The sequence below is a fragment of the Scleropages formosus genome, chromosome 15 (genome assembly GCF_900964775.1).
Source record: "Scleropages formosus chromosome 15, fSclFor1.1, whole genome shotgun sequence".
NCBI classification, from domain to species: domain Eukaryota; kingdom Metazoa; phylum Chordata; class Actinopteri; order Osteoglossiformes; family Osteoglossidae; genus Scleropages; species Scleropages formosus.
In genome coordinates, this window is record NC_041820.1 from 20,917,277 (window position 1) to 20,938,241 (window position 20,965).

Sequence of the window (20,965 nt, forward strand, 5' to 3'; positions counted from 1 at the left end):
TATTAAAAGCTTTAAAGGATAATTTAAAAAAAAATGGTCATGATTTGAAATAATTCAGCAAAGGTATAAATGCTTTATACAGTGCTGCTTGTATGTGAACTGGTTGTGTCCCTTACTTTTACCAGGAAATGTTTATTTGATGAGAAGCATTCTTTCTCATGTGACATAATAGGTGTGTAATAACCAATTCCATATGTTGCTTTTTAGAGGAAATAGTGCATGTAGCAGAAACACACAAGTAGTGCAGCTGCAAAGATAAGTGAACCCCAAGTTGCATGTATATTCTGTTTTGATCAGAAGTGATGTGAACAAATTTAAATTGAAAAGAATCTGAAAATAGTCAGACAGAAGTCCAAAAATTTATTTGGTGGCTACAAGTTATTAGACTTTTGGGTCTTCCAACTCACTAATAGTCATTTTTTTGAGTAACTAAAAGCAGGAATACCCTAGATTATATTACATGCATAGTTGTGTGCCCATAGCAGTTCTTGTGCTTTTAATCTATAGCATCAGTTAATATATAGCACACTTGCTGTGCACAACGTTCCTGTGTATGTGTTGACAACTTTACACATTTAGTTAAATATTTATAAATTAAGCAAGTCTACCTTATGACCACAAGGTCTACAGAAACTAAAGACATATGCAATATTTGACCTGTACAATTCGTTTGCACAGTGCTAATTAAAAAAATTAAAAATCTTCAAGGTAATGAATGTCCTTCATTTAAACTATTGTTGCAGGTCTGACAGTTCTCTGGCAGTAGTGCTGCTCTGAGTGGTAGTCCTCCCAGCAGCACTTACCACTAGAGGGCGCTGTAGTAACTGAGGGCCAAGTTGAGGGTCATCCTCCACGCAGAGGACATATGAGCGCTCCAGTGAAAGACACATCCCCTTTACGGTTGTATCGTAACATGCCTGCAGTACAGTTCGTTCTGAGTACAGCCGCAGTCCATGTTGGCACCCCTCTTGTGAACAGGGAGCTCTTTACTGTACGTCCAGAGAAACAGATGAGGAAGGCAACACACCTTATGGTGACGTGCCCAGGTGTGTTTCCAAAGGTTTCGTGAACTTCCGGTGCAGTGTCCTGCAGAGAGGTCCCATCTGCCCTAGCTAGCCTGCTCCTGGGGGTCCCGTTTTCGTGCTGGAGCACCCCGAAGCCGCAGGAACGTCCCTGTACCACACACGCACGCACGCACGCACGCACGCACGCACTGAAGCCCAGGACTCCCTGTTTTGACAGAGGAATCACACTTTTGGTTTGCATTTGCGAATGTGTCACAAAAGCACAACGGGCCCCTGAAACCACGCATTCTATGGAACAGCACTGCACCATGGGGTGATACTTGTAATCTGCGAATGCGTTTGATGATCCTGCAACATATTTTATAGCCTAGGCTCATAAAGGTTTTGAAGGTCTTACATTCAGCTTTTATTTACAGTTAGTAAAAAGAGGAAATGCCCAGCCAGTGCTGGGAATATAGCATCCTGTGGAGAAAGCACATTCCGGGATTACACTGTGTGTGTTGCTGTTGGCCTGGAGCTGCATTGGGTATCTCCAGCATCAGCGTACGGGACTAAACCTTCAGTGATCGGGAGGTTTTTGCATGCTGTCACAAAAGCCAGACATCTGCAATGACAATTCAGTGATTGTTCTGTCACCAGCTTTTCTAAAGTGCGCCACTATGACACTGCTGCCACACGCCTGCAAAGTCTTCACACCCGTAATATTCACGCCCGTAACTAATAAATACCCCAGGTCCTTGATGTGGAGTCTGCTGCATCCACTGTTTGGACCCTTTCCCAGAAATCGTACGCTTAAAATAACTAGAGTGATGCATAAAGTGCCTAAAGGAAGCGTGATGTAAGAGCTTGTGACGGTTGCACGAGCAGTTAGCTCCACCCCCCTTCCCGCAACAACCGCTTTGGTTTGGAAATGATTGTGTGATGCTTCTAATATTCGAAGCAGACATTGTCCACCATCAAACGTGCAGTTTGACAGACAATGTCAACTTGAAGTCCTATATGCTCAATGCTCAAATACGCAATGTTTCCCTTGCAGAAGTAGCTTATGAATGGATTTTCACAGTTAAAGATGACAGCAGTAAAGTCTTCTCAGCGGCCAAACCGTCCCATGGATCTGTCCTGATCTTCACCATGGTGCTCTGTTCAGGGCCTCCGCACCAGTCTTTATTGTCCTATTAAGCAGTTGTAGGAGCATGGGGCCCGTGTGTTTTCCGATGCGCCACGTCGGCATGTGTCCATGTCTCCAGCCCTTGGAATGTGGGGAAACAAACGGGCTCGTCCTTCGAGTTCATAGACGCAGCCAATAACTTGAGACTAAGAAATAACTTGAGGCTGAGGACTACTGGGGTACACATTCATCTAGTTTTCAGATCATAACTCGATGTTTGTTTCCATTAGAAAAAAGACAATGCGGAGGAACAGAACACATTCTTCCACCGTAAGTCGCATTTCTGCTGATTAATAACACAGAGGGAGTGTTGTCCTTTCCAGCATCGTTAACCCAGAGTTATTGCTCCTGGCAAATGCACTCACCGCACCCTGTGTGGGGAGGTAAGGAAGGTCTGCCCCGCCTGTGTCCGTGGCTTGCCCCCCCGCCCCCGATGTCCCATTGTCCTCACCTCCTACGGCCCTGCAGCAGTGACTCCACTCGGGGGCCCCGCCGGTACTACTCCGGGCCCAGGCTGCGTCAGGAGGACTGCATGAGCCCTGTGAGTCGTTTACCTGTCAACGACTTCCCCTGTGGACGACAAAATGGTGAGAGGGGTTAAGAAATACACACACACACAGACACACACACAAACAGTGGCCAGGTCCAAAGCAACAATGACACACTTGTTTGTGCTTCCCAAAGAGACAGAAACACTCGCTCCATGGTTCCTCAGCATGAGTCAAAGCAACAATGTAGACTTTCAGTGGATGCCTCTTTACCCTGGTAAGACATAGCATTTTCCTTGTATCTCATTGGATTTGCTTAATAGAAGTGTTCATCTGTGTCAGCATATATAGGTTGTAGGATCTTTTTGGACACTTTACCTATTGTACAATTTTTATCAAGGAAATTGTGTTAACTGATTAGCTCGGAGGTATAGATCAGTAGGAGTATTAGAAGAGGAACAAGTCCAAGTCCTCAGCTGTCCTCCTTGCTGCCCTTTGGCTCTGTGCATTACCAGGAGGACAATAAGCCGATATCCCACTTTTGTTGGATTAGACTACGAGAAGTTTACTATGTGGGAGACGTTAAGCAGGGATGTGTAAATATGCGTATGTCTGTGTGCACGTGTGTGTCTCTGTCACTCTGAGGGCATCATGAAATTTCAAACACACTGAAGCAAATGCACAACTCAGAATGTCCCCCCCCTCAGCTGCGCAGGTGACCAAGCAAGAGACAGACCAGTGCTAATGGTGACTGAATATAAAAGCCATCATATACAATTTGAATTTTCTATGAAATAATCAGTATGGAGCAAAACCTTCAGAAAATTAGATCTGACTGCTACTTGCAGGACCGATATTGACAGATAGATAGATAGGCAGATATCACATTTAAACACGTGTAATGTGGCTTCAAGGGTTCTTTTCTGGCTGCTGTGTGTGACAGATGACCTTCTGACAGTAACTTTTATGTTAATGTCATCCTGCTTTTAAAACATGCCTGTAATATGCTGATGAGGAAAGGTGTTCAGCAGGGACATGGTGAGCAGAGCACAGGAATGTGTGATTGTACAGGACAGGCAGAGCGGAGGAAATCTGGCTTGGGATTAGCATTCGGGTTAGGGTTTAGGGTCAGTGCATTACTAGGGTTAGGGTTAGGGTCATTCCCTGGGTGTGAGCAGTGGGATACTCACCACGCTGCGAGTAAACTTCTCCAGGGAGGTACGGCGTCCCTGCTCGCTCTCAGGCTGCTGGGAGGTGGGTTGGGGGGTGAGGGGGTGGGGTGGGCAATGCATCATGTGATTGTGGAGGTGCAGGCCGGGGGTGGAGGTTAAGAGGAGAAACGACAAAATGAGGGTTAGCTCTGGCCTGTGGTGCAGGTGCTGAGGGCAGTGCTTGGAGTCTCCAGCAGGGGGCACTCTTGCATGCTGGCCACAAGAGCAGGCAGGTGATCAGTGCAGCAGTAATTAAAATACCAGCCTCTGGTTATTAGGGATACTGTTCTTGCCTTGGAGAGACCTTCACAGCAGGAAGGAAGATATACAAAAATAGTTTTTTTGATGGTATTCTAATTAATTTGCTGTATTCCTATCACTTGAACTAAGAGCATTAGTATGAAGCTGTCTTCCTGCAAACTAGGAGACAACGGACAGCTTCTCTTTGCTTGTGCTGCTACACAGCAGTGTGTTTCTGAGGGACTGACGGGGTGCAGGCAGTGCGGTGGGAGATGAGAGGCACCTTCTTCCGGGCCAGCAGGAGGTCCTGGTAGGCATTGGAGCGCAGGAAACGAGCATAGCTGTCACTCTTCATCAACTTGAAGATGTGCTCCTGCAAGAGATGGCGGGCAAGGGGTTACTATTTGCATGCATGCACACATGCGTATGTGTATGTGTGTGGGGGGAGGAGTCTCCAGTTACAGTCTACATGGGACTGTAACAGTGTGAGTGTGCATGTGAGTGTGTAGAGGGCTCCAACCCCCAGCCAGGCCCACCTGGCGCTGAACAAGGGACAGTAATGCGCTGTGATGCAGTTGCCTTCCAACACTAACGCACAGTGAACTGGAGGAGTCTGGGGGGCGGGAAACTGGAAGCCATTACTTGGGTCATTAATCCCTGGCAAACACAGTCTCGGCGGGCTCTTCGTTTCCTGTCACATTGGATCCATCTGGTGCTGTGGAGTGGGGGGTGGGGGGGCTAGCACCAGTGAGTGTGTGTAGGTATGTCTGTATTTAGACGCGCTTGTGTCTCGGTGCAGCACCTGGGGGCTTCAACTCCCGCTCACCTGGGCATCCTCAAAGCTGTAGCGCCCCGGGTCTTTGAGGTTCTGGCTGGTGCGTTCATAGCTGTGAGAGTCCAGATTGATGGAGCTGGGGGCGCCCTCTGCCAGGAACTCCTGCCAGATTTCCTGGGCCCTACCGGGGACGTCCTGCAGGGGGCGACGCTTGAGGTCTTGCACCGCCAGCCAGAACCTGAGCACAGCCACAGAGAATCTTTCAGCGTTTGTCTCCAGCAACTGATCAGAGAAATGACTGACAAGTGCTGTAGGGCAGGGGGGGTGCAGTGGCACGGTAGGTTGGACCGGGTCCTGCTCTTCAGTGGGTCTGGGGTTCGAGTCCCGCTTGGGGTGCCTTGCGACGGACTGGCGTCCCGTCCTGGGTGTGTCCCCTCCCCCTCCGGCCTTACGCCCTGCGTTGTCGGGTAGGCTCCGGTTCCCAGGGACCCCATATGGGACGAGCGGTTCCAAAAATGTGTGTGTGTGTGTGTGTGTGTGTGTGTGTGCGCGCGCGCGCGCGCGCGCGCGCACGTGCTGTAGGGCACCCCCTGCTGGTGGGGCTGTGCGTTCCTCCTGTGCCTCGGGGCAAGGTGTTCAAGAGACACGCCGCCTAATTGTCTGGAAGCAGAGTGGTTGGACAGCAAAACACAAGATAAACAGATAGTGTGGTGCTTTGCCTTGTCTCTGCAGCACATTAGGGCCCTACTCACTGGAGTATGGTCATCCTGTCCCTAGAGCTTCTCCTTGATCTCTCCACCTCCTTACTTGCTGTGTTCTCTCCACCCAAACATGAAGCTTGCCATGGCGCAGCGGACACACACAATGATTATTAGCAAGGATTTATCTGGCACCTTCATCTGAGGTGACTTTAACTGCACAGGTTTATAGCAATGTGACACACACTCACATGGGCAATTTGAAGTCACCAGTTCACCTGAAATACATGTCTTTGGATTCTGGGGGGGAAACCCACACACAGGCGTGAATAACATACAAACTCCACACAACTGACTGGGGACTGAACCTACATCTAATCTCACAGCCAGGAGCTGTTGGACAGTGATGTCACCTGCTGCACCACTCTGCTGTCATTATCGACCAGAGCACTGGGAACTCAAGCAGACACAAGCCCACGGGGTCTGCAAGGCAAGTACAGATAGTAGAACAAGTTGCCAAACAGTGGGGGGGTTCATTGGAGGAGTGGAGGAGTGGTGGTCAAGAGGAAGGAGCTCTGCAGAGGGAGAGCGGATGGGTCACTAGAAGAGAAACACGTTGACTCACCGTAGATTTTCTGAGCTGAACTCGGACTCAAGGAACTTTAGGAACTGGTCCCGCCCTGCAGGGTCTTTCAGTGTCTCTTCCAGCGAGAAACCCCACTTCCTGACGCGCTGCTGACTGGGGTCCTTGCTGTTCATAGCGCGGGAGAGAGCACAGTCAAGCCATGATTCACATTTGAGCGCACGTTGGATCACACATCCCAGGAACTGTGCGGCACCAGCTCTACCCGCTGAGCCACCATGCCAAGTTGCACTTCAAGCACATATTGCTCGAAGCCCTTACTGGTTGTCATTAGGTGGTTGTGTTTATGTCCTGTCCTGCGCAGATCTCAGCACTCTCCACAGTAAGGCATTTGAAAATAATGTGATGCTGACAATAAGCAGAGCTCACCTGGCTTCTAGGTCCCAGAAGGTGGTATCATCACTGATCCATGGGTTAGAGGGTTCTGACATCGTCACAAAAGGGTCGTAGTCGAGGAACTGCTCCGTGTAGCTCATCAAGCTGTACCAAGTGCAAAAACCAGAGTGATGGAGTTGTTAGGGAACTGGCCTTGGGTACGAGAGGTTTCAGGCTCAAACTCCATGAGTTAAACCACGGTGGTACTTATGAGAATGAGTACATTTGGACAAAACCACCTAGTAAACAAATAATGTACTGAACTACAGCAACAGGGCTCTTATTTGAGTGTGAAACTGGTGCTGTAGTTTCCCTATAATTAACCTGCACCAACTCACTGATAAAAATGTCATTATTTAAATTTATTTAAATGTGTTACACTGTGGAGAATGGGTGATTTTCCTATGACAGCTCTGAAGGATGTCAGGCAGGAGTGGTTATATTGTATAGAGCAAAATATTTCAACTTAATACTCCGGCACAACCCAAACAGCGGAGCTCAAACAAGGGGCTCAATCAGCAGCGTCTCCCCCCCGACACCCCTTCCTGTAATTCAGTTTAGCAGAGAAGGAAATAACAAGAGCGGGTGCAGGCAGAGACCCCGCGGTGTGTGCGGCTCGCCATTAATCTGTGCGGTAGACAGCCCCGCTCTCCATCTCACTGAACGCTACCCTGACGGAGCCACACACCAGCTGGGTTTCGGCTGCGCTGGTGGTGATCAAGGCAGAGAGGCTTTGGGGTAACTGTGGGTACACTGATGGGTAAAACAGCAGAGCTGATATTGAGGCGGTGTATTAATATAACTTGGCTGGTTAGTAAGTGTTACGGGGCCCCAACTAAATCACCAGCCACCCCATTTAAGAAACAACTAATTGTCTCTTGATGAGTGAAGAAACACAGTAATCGAATTGATCCTCTTCTGGTTCTTTTCTGGCCCTTAGTTCTGGTTCCTACAGGCTCATCCTAACAGACCTGAGAGACAGCAGGGAACATAGTGGTTGTGGACGTGGGAGTGTACCCTCCGAGTTTTTGGTTTAAGCTCCATTCCGTACTCCTACTTTATTGCCCTTGAACAAGGTACTTACCGTTAACTTCTCCAGTAAAAAATGCCCTGCCGTATAAATAGATTAAACGGTGTAAGCGGCTTTGGATAAAAGTGTCAGCTAAGCAACAAATCAATAAAAACAGCAACAATAATAATGGTTTGCAGCTGTGCCAGAGTTGTCTGGTCCGTTTTCAACAAACGCAGATGGACTTTGTCTTTGTGGTGATAAGGATTAGGGTTTGCCGGAACATGGTGGATCCCTGGAGAAGTTCACACGTGAAGTGTCAGAGCAGTGATGCTGCAGGTGTTGAGAAACACAGGACTTGTGTAAATACAGGGCAGTTACATGTGTTTGGAAATACAGGAGTGGATGGTGCTGTAAATCAGGTGACGGGTGAAATGATCCCAACACGTGTGGAGTTGGCCCCTGCTGGCCCTCAGCCCAGATTCGACATCAGAAAGATACTTCAGTCTTGATCCAGTTCAGGCCCCACAGTGCATGGCTACTCTTTACTCCACGTGCTGTTATTTCTCCAGCTGAGGTTTTTCACACTGGGATTGGTCCCTTGGGGTCTTTGCGGTAAACAGCTCTGTCTGTCCACTCCAGATCTCAACGTTCTTGAAGACCTTTGACAGATGAAGCAGGGCTTTGCACAGAAGGAGATTTTTCTGTTCTACACTCACCTGTCAGCGACTTTGGACATTTTCATACAGTGTCTGTCCAGTTGTGTATTTAGGAATGATATCTGTATGAAGAAAATGTAAAATTTTGTTAATCCAATCCGACATCTGAGATAAAGACGAACAGATTGTGTGTGTTACCTCCTTCTGCACGTCCTCTTTGGTGGCCTTCCTGATGGGCTGTGACGGTGTGTGAACGGGGCTGTGTGTCTGGGCCTCATCGGTCACCCCATACACTGACTGCAATAGCGCAGTTGACAGATCTGTTACTTCCACTGTCCTTCCTTTGACTGACTGCGCTTATTGACCCCACAACCCCACAGGTTCACCCCACTGCTTACCTTTTTCACTTTCTGTGGGTTCTTCTCTCTCCGACATTTGCGGATATCCATCTCGGTTGTGTTCACGCAGCCTGGCTGTAAAGGAGTCACGGTCAGCCTCTGCAATATCTATATTGAACTGGTGTTTTTTTAGAGAGCTCTCAGTTCTTTGGAGGCTCAGTGAGGAGGCACAATAAAGCTTAAATGTGCTTAATTATTGTTTCTGCAGAATTTCCGCAGGTGTTCTTCATTGCAGATATACACGAACCTGCATGTCTCTGCTCTGCCTTTTCATACACCCCAGAATGCACCCTATGAACAGTCTTTTGCTCCCAATCCCAATATGGAATTTTACTGGTTCCAGAGGTGCTTAACTCCAGAATGAAAACTACATAATGGGTAAAAATAGTAAATACGCGCACACACACACACACACACACACACACACACACACACACACACACACACAGAGTTTGAAACCACTTGTCCCAAGTGGGGTCGCAGCAAGCAGAAGCCAACACCGGCAACACAAGGCACAAGGCTGGAGAGGGAGGGGGTACACCCCGGACTGGACACCAGTACGTTGCAAGGGACCCCAAGAGGGACTTGAACCTCAGACCCGCCAGAGAGCGATACCCAGCCAAACCTGCTGCACCACTGCACCCCCCAAAAAGTAAATAAAAATGGGTAAATAATATAACAATATTATGACTCCAATGACAATAAAGTAAAATAATAAATAAATTAAATTCAGACCTTTATCACCATAGCTGAAAGTACAGCAACCTCTCCCAGTTTGTAGGGCCATGTTTACAGCCTTAGGGTCCTAAGGCCGACTTTAGAAACGACCCATAAAGGAAAACATGCTGGGTCCTTTCAGTTTTAACCTGTACACTCACCACTGGCCGATGGACATCCCAGAATGCCCTTTCCTGGCTGTCGAGGATCTTGCGCTCCGTCTTGTCCTTCTTTCTGTCAATCCTGAGGAGACAGAAACAAGGGACACTGGATGACCAGTTGCTGCATGATGCCATTTCAAGTCTAACGTGGGCCTCAGAGTGTAAGTTCGAGATCGGCCGTGCTGCTTCACAGAGGCATCATTGCTCCGCCACTGGGGAATCCTCCTTCTTACATAACTGACATTTACCGAGCAGCTCCTCGTGCCTCCAACAGCCCATCTCCCTCCTGCCACCAGCCTCCTTTAGAAGGCTTCCTTTACTGATTATTTCTCTCAAGATTAACTATATTTTAAGTGTCGAGCGATGAGTCATTTTAGGTTCTCGCACCCCATCAGATATTTTTAAAGGCGACTCGAACGTTGAAATGATCCGTGGATTTGTAGTAGGGTGACAATTCTCTGCCGCCAGATGGTGCTGTTCAATGAGCATCAGGTACCCATGCTGGTGATAAATGAGGTGTCAGCAATGTTAGCAATGTAGTGCCTGCAAAAATAAATAAATAAAATAAATAAAGTACAGTGCTCCAGGATAAAGCAGGAGCATGCAACGAATGCCAATAGACGGGTTCTGCAATGTAGGATATTTGGGTTGTAAATGGACTGGGCTGTAGAGACAGAGGTGCAACAGTGCTGCAATGCACACGATAGCTGGATTGTTCTGGTACAGGAACATCAGAAAACGGGAGTGGCGATGTCCTGAGATGGGTCAGACAGGTGTTTCAACACAGTGAAATCTTCCAGGATTTGTCCTGCACATTGTTCCAGTGCCCCCCATGCTGAAATCTTAATAGCCTTTCCACTTCTCACTTACTTGACCTGTGCCTCTGCTTGCATGAAGATGAACTCCCACTTCCTGGCAAAGGCCCTCTGAAGCCGGGCCAGGTTCTCCTGTAAGTCCAGAGACAAGTATACACTGACCACAGGCTCTCAGTTCAATCAGCAGACATATAGACATCGGAAGGCTCGAGACCATGAGTTTCATGGGTTTTTACGCAATGCCAGGGTGATACCACTTCAAGGAGCATCCTCCAACACAGTGCAATCCCACCTTATTTGCACCACAGCCAGTCTCACTGTGTAAATCGAGCAAGGAACAACGGGAGTGTAAAGTGTTAACCCAGTAAAATTTCCTTTGGGGTTAATAATGTTTCTATTTTTCAGAAGCATCTGCGAGCAACCAGTGACAAATGGATACATTGGATTGACATATTTATGGAGGGATCTCCAGGTTCTGCAGTCTGCTCGCAGCAGGGCTACGGAGCTCGAATGTGCTCCGCTTGAAACACATGCCAAGGACACTCTGTCCTCATGAGGGATGGACAGAGGAGAGTGAGAGTGATGCTTACAGCCTCGTAGTCGGCCAGCTCCAGACGGGCCTTGTTCTGCATGGTCCGCTTACAAAGGTAAATGGCTGCAAGAGAAGCGAGAGACAGAGTGACAGCACCCGGTCTAAGTGCTTAGTCAGCAACTTTGTTCCCAGAGCACACTTGACCCCTGTGGTTGGATGTAGCATGTTGAGCTGACCTCTTGGATGGTGGCCGCCAGAGAGGCGCCCCCTTCTCTCTAAAAAGCCTTTACAGAGGCTCCATGTCCTAATGGGGTCAACGAAACCATACAGCTATACCAGGGCTACAAGACACCATGGCCACTCTTACCGTAATCTGTGTTCTCCGGCTCCCAGCAGTTGGATGGCCAAAAGTATGGAGCCTGGGGAGAAAGGGAGCCATTGACTCAACAGTTGCCTACAACGCTTTATTATCCTGACATAATAGCGGACTGGTACCATAAAGTGAGCAGACTGAATGCCTGCACTTACGTGTTGGCCTCCTCTCAACCGCTCTCAACCGCCGGTGTCTGCTTAATTCGCTTATATGTGGAGGTGTCTTTCTCGGCTGTGTGAACTGTGCTTTTACAGCATGTATTTCATTTTTGCTTTTGCTCCTGCCAGATATTGCCTGTCACCACTTCCATGATCCTCTACTTTTGGCAGTTTCACTGGCCAGGCACTCAATCAGATCATAGAGGTTGACTCCTATCTAGAGGTCAATGACCCATGAAAACTGCTGATGGATCTCGGCTGTCTGACATTGATGACGTTCTTCAGCACACTGCCAGTCATAAATTTTAGATCTGTTAGCATCAATATTTCCCTCAGCCCCTAGTGGACTAATCCATTGTCCGTTACTCAGTTATTGGTGGAAGTGGGATTGCCCCTCACACAGGCACATAGGCACCTATCGATTTGTCCTGACATGACAGTGACTTGTTGCAAGAAAAAGGCTTGCTCCTTTTCCCATTGTCGGCCCCATGAGGTGAAGTGTTCTTCACAGCTGCATGCCAAAAGATTTACTAATACTTCTCGCTATTTGCACAATGACAAATTCACAGGAGTGGGTTTTCTGTTGTACCACAACCATACAAGGTCCAGGGACAAGACTGACCACCCATGCTGCTTGCCATCATCACCACACAAAGCTAATGGCTGGCTGTCAATGAATGATGACATTTCTCGACTGAGTCAAGATTCTTAATGATGGCATGGAGCTCTGCAGAATTAAAAATACGAGGAGGATGCTGCACAGACCTATTTGTTGTTCTTGGTCAAGGCCGTGAACCTTGGTGATGGCTTCAGCTTTTTCCAGTGACTTCCCAGGCTAATCGTGAGCTTGCTGTGGCCTGATCACCTTATAGGGGCAAATTCATCTCTCGGAACGACTCCACTTGGTAGCATGGAGAGAAAGCAACGGAGAATGCATGTGCACACACTGCTTACTCTGCTTAGAGCTCAGCGGGACATAATCATTAAATCCCAGCCTATCTTCGATGCACAGCCTATTTTTAGGTTTGCTCAAATGTCTCTATTCCTGCAATGTTCCAAAAACAGCCAGAATGTAAGATGAATCCATATGTATAATAAAGTGATGCATGTTCATTTATTATAGCATCTGTTGACGTCTGCCTATTGCACAGTGACATATTAACAGGCTAATTTTAGCCCCAGTGCATTGTAGGTGATGTTCTTCCAGCTTCTTCTGACCGCACAATAGAAGGACACCCTGGCCTTAAATACATCTATCATGTGACAGAGATGCGGGATGAAACGACAGAGCAACAGCTTTGTTAGCAGCTCATAGCAGCCAGGGCTATTTACATGTAATAAATTAATCATATTTGGTAGCAGGTATAACAGCACACCTACACATGTGAAACATTAGTCATATTGTCGAAAGTACCACTGATATATTACACTGATAGTAAAGTTCATATTAGTTTTCACAGTTGTAATCTTTTCTCTGAGCGGCAAACTCCAGCAAACCACAGTGTAACATAATCAAGGCCCAGTGCTGATGTTGCGCCAGAAGAAAGGATGGTGACCACGTGAAAATTCTCAGCCAGTACTGAGGAATAGGTCCTACAGGATTCGGGAATGACAGAATGGTTTGTGAATCATACAGGACGACGCTTTAGTCATCACTTTTCTAGCACTCAACTATTTCTCACAGCTAACTGGCTCACCTGGAAGCGATAAAACGTCCCATCGTCCTTCAGTGTGAGAACATGGTCAGAGATTGGGAAGATGTAGCCCAGGGCAGCGATGAGGCTCCCCAGATGAATAGCTTCGGCTGCAGAGGAAGACTGAGTTTAAGAAAATGGACCAAAGAACCTGAACTCAACCAGATGCTGGGTGGCTTGATGGTCCGAACATCTCAGGTTATATCATGTACATACATTCATTGCATTGTCCTCTACTGAGAGAGACCAAACAGAGATTCCATACCTGGGTCCTCAATGGAGAGGTTCTTCATCAGCCACTGGACAATGTCTGCACCTGTTAGTGATGACACATGAGCCATTATCACACTATGGGCAGAGTGTAAATCATCTCACCCTTAGTCTGTGAGTTCGTGACCAGTGAACTGAAATACTCTGCAGGTATCAGGTAGGGCAAACCCTTTCCTACTAAATGACAGTTTGTTGTTGTGTGCAAAACTACACAAAAACATTGCATTCTTCATTAATTCATCAGGTGCTCTGCTCTCTTCTATCTTCTGCCATGATATACATACTGTATGTCATCCACTGTGTGTTGGGCCAAGATCAATAGCTGTAAATTCTAGGGATACTATTACATGGATATAATTACAGTCTTGCAAATGAAGAACAAATGTATAGTTGTCTATATTTCTCAATTATCCTACAGTAAAGGAATATGGTATTAATAAGACATTTAAATCACCAGTCCATTGCAGGCCAAGCACACACACATTCACTCACACACATAAACATGATACAGCTCATTTAAAGTCACTGCTTCATCTGAAACATGTCTTTCCACTGTTGGGGGGGAACACAAGTGATTCTATGTCTGGTAACTACAATTCAAACTCTTCCCACCAGATACATTCTGAACATGGATGCACACACACATATGACAAGCTCGACAGCTCAGAGCCCCAGATGCCTGACAAGGTTTACATAGGGCCAGCAGGTGATGTGAGTGTTAAAGTCACTGCCTTGAACTCAAAGGATCTAGGTTCCAATCCCATCTCCTGCTGTAGAACCCTTAAGCAAGGTACTTGCCCAGATTTTATACAGTAAAAATTATCCTGCTGTATAAATGGGTAAAACAGTGTAAATCGCTTTTGGGAGAAGTGCCTGCTAAATAAATGAAACAGTAGAACTATCACCACAGTTCAAAGTGGATGGAACAAACTGGGTTGCCACACACAAGAGAGACATCACTAAGACAGGCTAGGGACAGAGATGAAAAGAGAAGGAGAGAAAAGGACAGACGGGGAGAGACGAAAGAGCCATTACGCACATCCCTCCCCACACCTCGTTTCCCTTCATTACTCCTCATTATACCTTGCTCCTGTTGGCCCAGGTATGCCACAGATGTCTGGATTGTGCTGCGGATCCTGGCTGGGGTACCGTATGTGCTACTATCCACTGTGCACTGGGGTTAGAAGTGACACCATGCTGGGGCGCCCACATAACTGAACTCATCTATCATTCCTTTACTCCTCGACAGCCGTTAAAGCAAAACAAAAAGGCTGCTCCTCCTTACAAAAGGAGAGTCTCATTGACCTGAATAAAATCTTCACTATAGACACCCTTACAAAAGATAAATTAAATAGAATTCATAGGGATTAAACGATTTTGAAACGTAAAGCACTGCTCATATTGTAGTTCTTTCATTTTCTGCATCTGTCCCCATTTGGTTTGTTTCTGAAAGGAGCTACTCCACGCAAGGTCAAATGAAACTGTCACCGCCCAGTAAACGGGTCAAATAATTGCAAAATGTGGTTCTGTTCACATCATCCCAGCTCCACTGTGACGTCTAGCTGTGATTAAAGTCTTTTTTTTCCCTCATCTCAGGCTTCAGAATTCCTCACCTCGTATCTCCATGTGGTACCTGCTGTCTGTCAGCCCACTCTGTATGCATTATAGCATGGTGGTTCATTTATACAAGAGCTTATGATTTATAGTAATGCATTCCTGCTGCGATCCATAATGCGTTTAATTTTTCTGCACTGTGGAAGTGCTGTATGACAGAATGGACTGTGGTTAAGGATGGCAGACACCAAGAACCCTACAGGAACACCAGGCAAAGATATTGAGATTTGTTTCATCCATGTGACAGATTGCTGCAGGTTTGATTGACATGTAGGAGCCACATCAGCACTTTTACAGACCAGACTGCAAATACCAACAGCTCTGGAATTCATGGGAGCCAAGGCGTGTCTGGGTGTGTGAGGAGCTGCTGGTCATACACGAGGAGAGGAAGGGGATAGGGATGCTCACCTGTGACAACACTGGGGATCTTGGATAAGAAGCTCTTTACTGTCCGGATGGGTACACCTCCGGCCTTCTCATCCTGGAGGCGACTGACGAGGTCTTCGATCTGCAGAGAGAGCACAGCAAAGGGAACTGTGAACATGGCTGTGCTGTGGAGGCCTCTCAGATGTCCATCGTTCAGGCAGGACCGTCAGTATGGTTGTCACTGAGTCAGTGTTTACACAGAGACCAAAAGGTTGGGCTAAAACTGAAAACACGCATCTAATGGCCTGTGTCAGCTCTATTACACCATGGCAGAGCTCATAACCGCTTTGGGGTTGGTGTCACCCCACGGTAGATGATTATCTTATTATTTTTCGGTGTAAAGGCCACTGCGATGAGTGGGGAACAGGGGCTGAGCAGCAGAGGCAATGCATTGCTACAAAGGTCAGAGGGTCTCTTTGTTGTTGTCACTCAGGCTTTGCATATAAGACCACTGTTTACTGGGCCCACCGGTTTCCAAGGCAACAGGGGCACTACGCCAGAAAGAGCGGGAACAAACCAGGGCGTCTGTCAGGAGTGATTCCCCAGAGGCAGTGATAAACATCACACCTCAAGTGAGGCATCCGTCCACCTCTCGCGTCAACAGCAGACAAGACCTAAAATTAGGTGCTGTGGTTCAAGTGGGGAGAAGTGAGGGGAATGACGCACAGCGCAAAGCCATATACACTGAATAAATTTAAATTATGTAAACAAGTTCTCTGAGAGACTTCAGTACGGTGGCCCACAAATGCCATGCTTGTTTACACTTAGAAAGTAAGTGATAGAAAAGCAATGTTTTTAAATTAGAAGTTGAGTTTATTTGTGGAATTTATTAATTTAGCTGATGCTTTTCTCCAAAGCAACTTACAATGTTAACTGTCTTACAAATGCACGAGGAAGCAGTTGTAGGCATCATCTATTATGTATAGGGACAGCTGGTAGTGTCGTGGTTAGACCTACTGCCTTTGAACACAAAGGTCATAGGTTCTAATCTGACCTCCTGGCATTGTACCATTAAGAAAGGTACTTACACTAAGAATTGGTTCAGTAAAATTATCCAGCTATATAAAAAATTGTATGTATCTTAACCAGTTGCTTTGAAGAAAAGCAAAAACCAATGGAAAAAAAAATTTCACCACCATTGCCCCCCCAGAGTGATGCTTTTGTACTCTAAAAACTGGGATTACATCTCAGGGTCACCATACAGCAAAGAAGCTTAGTTAAACACATAGTTATTCATTTACATTCCCACAGATATAAGCCTGTAGCCACAAGACAATCTGACCTGGAGCCGATACAAAGAGTTTCAGAATCGAAGTACACAGCTGGCCCATATCTACACTCCTGTAATGTCCCCTCACATTGCCACTGCAGTCAAAAAGTGGGCTGGTCCGATGGGCCTCTTCCTCTCGAAAACATGCAGAAGTGACCCGTCTTGCTCCCCCATGGCAGCGCAATGACAAAAGAGCGACTGGCTGTTCTCCTAACTTACAGCTGGTAGGATGGTGTCCGGATGCCCTTGTTTATAGCGAGGGTTTGGGCAGGGCCACCTCCCAGAGGAGCCGCTGCTGTCACCAAGCTGCCTGCTCAAACCCAGAATCAATAGAGATAAAAAGCAAACAAGGCCCTGATAAAATAGGTGCTGGCGTGCAAGCCAGAGCTTGTGTCGTACACAGGATCAGGTCATTGTCAGATCCCTCAGATTCTCCATGAAGGGAGCCTGTTTGTGTCCCCATGCCGATACAGTCTGGCCCCTTGTTTCTCTCATTCGTGCTTTAAAGCACCAGTGCAAGAAGGTTTCCTTGCTGTGGTGTAGCCAACATTTCATGGTAATATTACACCAATGTACCCCATAACAGAGAACAGGAAAAGGTTGCAGGGTAATGTGCTGCGAGTTAGTGTGCATGTTCACAACCCACAGGAACATGTGCACATCTCCTTGTTCTTGTTTTGTCAACCAGGCTTCCCCCCTTTCTGCTTCTCAGCCTTCCGAAGAGAGATTTGGGATTATTTCCCTATCCAGATGAAATTAAATGACAGCCTTACTTTCAGTGCATTTACTCAAGAGTCCATCTGACCTCCATCCCGCCCCACCCACGGCTGCCTATAGAATTAACAGCAGTCAAAGTGGCTGTTTTCTGCTGTGCCGAAGAAGAGGTGGCAAGGATGCAGGGCAAGGTGCCTTTTAGGTTATTACTCTGCAGATCTCCCCAGGCAGTTATGGATATCTCCGTCTGCCTTTCCATCAATCACTGAAATGGTACCCATGTGTGGAATCATTCCCATCATGCCTCTCTGGGGCCCCCTTTATTGAGTGTGTTTGCAACAAGGCCAGACTGCAGCTGGCATAACAAATGATGAGCGTCTCCCAGCTGGTCCAGAACAGGAAGCTGTCTCATTCTAACTGTGGGCCGAAGGTAGTGGCTGAAGAAGCAACTTTATGGCTTGAATGGATAATGGAACTGCTCCCAGCTACCTACAAAACTAATGGTCATCCAGACTCGCTACAACACTACAGGTCATCTAGACTTGCTGATTCCTAGTACAGCAAGGTTGTAGTTCCACATCGCTTATGCAAGTTGCGTTGTTTTCCCAGTCCCATACATCGTCCTCATGTTTCATGTTCCGATGTCAATTGTCCTGGTTGAGAGAAAGGTGATCGGTCTTGTGGCTTCCAGAGACTTCCAGCTTTCACCACATGGCATCATACATCTTCTCGACGAAGTCCCATCTCCTTACAAGGTTGAGGCATGTTGGATTCTTGTTGGCGTATATGTAGCTAATTGTTTTTTAGAGGGTGAGGAAGCTAACGCCATGCCCAACCCTCCGCCTTTCTCCAGGCTTGGGACTGGCAGGGAACTCCGAAGAGCCCCCCAAGGCGAAGTTGAGAATGTTTCGGTTAAGCAGAAATTTGCATGTAAGTGAAGCTGAACAGTCATGTTTCAGATAAACAATAGCCCAAAAACACGTGAAAAATTACCAAAATGTATGGTATGACCTGGAAATTGCTGTCTGTGTAATTTGGCAGATCTGGAGCAAATTTACATGGAGGACTGGGCAGAAATGACAAAGTCTGAACGCACAAAAGCTCACACAGGCATATCCATGAAGATTTGTGATGGTCACCATGGGGACACCTGTTTCACAGTGTGCTTTTGGCTCCTATCCACTGATTACTTAACACCCCTGTCACAAATGCACTAAAAGGTAATGTGAAACACCTGCATCCTAGTGTTAGGAACTTGATTATTAAAATGATCCCAAACGTGTTTTTGCCCTTGTTTTGCTGCCCGGGCCTCCTTGGGCCCAAAAGCTGAAGTAAGCAGTTAAGCTGGTTTCCTCATGTGGACTGCTTTTGTGTGCATGTATACAATTCTTACACATTATACCATATTTACATTTACATTACATTTACATTTATTCATTTAGCAGACATTTTTCTCTAAAAACTTCTTCTAAAACTAACCTCTTGGTCACTTCACTGATGGCTATCCTTCTCATCCAATTCTGTCTAGGTACTTACAGTGCCTGTAAAAAGTGTTCACACACTTGCAACTTTTTCATGCATGGAACAATGATTTATTTAACTGAGGCTTTTTGCCACTTTTTGCTGCTTTGTCACTTAATAAACACTCTGTCAAAGTAAAAAATCCATTTTACTGAATGTATTAAAAATAAAAAAAACAGAAAATAATTAAATGCATAAGCATCCCCCCAGAGTTCATGCTTGGCTTTACTGTCTTTAGGCTCAATTACAGCTGTTGGTCTCTTTGGGCAAGTCTCTATCAGTCCTTTACATCTTGACACTGTAATTTTTACGTATTCTTAGCAAAATTTCTGAAGCTCCAACAAGGTGGGTACTGTTCATGAACAACAATTTTTAAGTCATTCTGCAGATGCTTAATGCATTGAGGACTGGGCTCTGACCGGGTCACTTCAGGACACTAACTTGAACTGGGTTAATGTCCTGAAGTGAATATTCCATGAATTTTCCAGTCCCTGCTGCAGAGAAGCATCCCCAAAGCATGATGCTGCCACCACCACACTTCAGTGTAGGAAAGCAGTTCTCAGTGTGTTGTGTTAGGTTTGCGCTAAGCATAGCGCTTAGCATTGTGACCAAAAGTTAAATATGGACTCTTCAGACCACAGAACCTTCCTCCAGATTGTTGTTTCTCTCATGCCTTTGGGCAAACTCCAGCTGAGATGTGATATTGGTTTTTTCAACAAAGGCTTTCTTCCCCCCATCCTTCTATAAAGACCAGATTTATGAAATGTATGGGCTATTGATGTCTCATGCACAGTTTCTACAGTCTCTCTCATAAAGCACTGTCACTCATTTAGAGTTCCTGTAGGCCTCTTGGTGGCCTTCCTTATTTCAGCTCTTCTTGCCTGGACACTCAGTTTTGGAGGATGGTCAGATTCATAGATGTTCCATATTTCCTCACCTTTTTAATGATGGACTGCAATTTGATTCATGGTATATTCAGTGCCTTGGAATTGTTCTTACATCCTTCCCCTGTTTGGAATGCTCCTTAGTCTTCATAGTGTAGTGTTTCCTTGGAAATGTAAGTGGGAAAGCTCCCATACACTGGTGTATTTATTCTGAAATCACGGGAAACACCTCAACTGCACAAAAGTAGACCTCAGGTAAGTAATTATGTCACTTGGAGTAAAGATTATTGTTTCAGTGGTAATACTGGTGGGCTATTGCAAAGGAGTGAATGCTTAAATATTCAATTATTTTAATATTTTTTCATTTTGAAATAATTCTGTACAATGTTTAGATTTTTTCAATTTGAGTACTTTGTGCTGAGAAATGGCAAAAATTCTCAAGATAAATATATAATACTTCCATGCTGTAGCACAAGAAAATGTGGAAAAGTCCATGGGGAGTGAATTATATGCAGCTGTAACACTATTTACAAAGCAACTATGTCAGAGTAAAGGGGTCTGGAGCCTCTTTCAGAAGCAAAGTGCACCAGATAGGGTACACCCTGGACAGGATGCCAGTCTATTGCAGGGCATTCACACAAATATTAAAGTTACGAATTCACCTGAAAATCATGTCTTTGGACTGTGGGGCAGAACCATAGCACCTACAGGAAACTCACTCAAACACAGGGAGTGAGTTTCAAATGGAGTGAGGTTCAAACTGCAAAATTTGAACCCATATCCAAATGCACAAAACATGCACTCACCTATCTGATTGCTTTTCTCCAAAAGCTATAAGACTTACATTTCTCATTTACCAAAGTAATCACCTTCTTGATTTAATAGCCTATCAGCTGCTGTACCAACACTACAAACTACATATTAACTTACCTGTAGTTATTTACCGATTTATACAGCAGGGCATTTTTACTGTATCAGTTCAGTGTGAGACCTTGCAGTTCCTTGGTTTTCATCAAAACATAACATCTGATTCTCCATCCAGGAAAATGAGTGATACTTGTTTTCTAGTCAAACTAGATGGATTCAAAATAGTTTGAGGTAGTCAAAATAGTTTGATAATCAAAGTT

General features: G+C 46.1%; 1 protein-coding gene across 2 annotated transcripts in view; it reads right to left on the reverse strand.

Moving 5' to 3' along the window:
* Positions 1-1,215: 1,215 nt before the first annotated feature.
* rgs6 (regulator of G protein signaling 6) overlaps positions 1,216-20,965 on the reverse strand; it is a 78,006-nt gene continuing 58,256 nt past the window's right edge. Inside the window, exons 3-18 of one of the 2 annotated variants that reach the window (XM_018727283.2) lie at positions 15,432-15,531; positions 13,405-13,455; positions 13,143-13,249; positions 11,282-11,333; positions 10,973-11,037; positions 10,438-10,514; positions 9,568-9,649; positions 8,690-8,764; positions 8,490-8,588; positions 8,352-8,413; positions 6,618-6,728; positions 6,231-6,356; positions 4,959-5,145; positions 4,416-4,505; positions 3,872-3,925; positions 1,216-2,763 (exon numbers count right to left, since the gene is read on the reverse strand). In XM_018727283.2, the coding sequence (XP_018582799.1) occupies positions 2,713-2,763; positions 3,872-3,925; positions 4,416-4,505; positions 4,959-5,145; positions 6,231-6,356; positions 6,618-6,728; positions 8,352-8,413; positions 8,490-8,588; positions 8,690-8,764; positions 9,568-9,649; positions 10,438-10,514; positions 10,973-11,037; positions 11,282-11,333; positions 13,143-13,249; positions 13,405-13,455; positions 15,432-15,531 (1,389 nt within the window). In that variant the 3' untranslated portion in view covers positions 1,216-2,712. The remainder of the gene's footprint in view (positions 2,764-3,871; positions 3,926-4,415; positions 4,506-4,958; positions 5,146-6,230; positions 6,357-6,617; positions 6,729-8,351; positions 8,414-8,489; positions 8,589-8,689; positions 8,765-9,567; positions 9,650-10,437; positions 10,515-10,972; positions 11,038-11,281; positions 11,334-13,142; positions 13,250-13,404; positions 13,456-15,431; positions 15,532-20,965) is intronic. The other variant, XM_018727284.2, reaches the window with a different exon arrangement.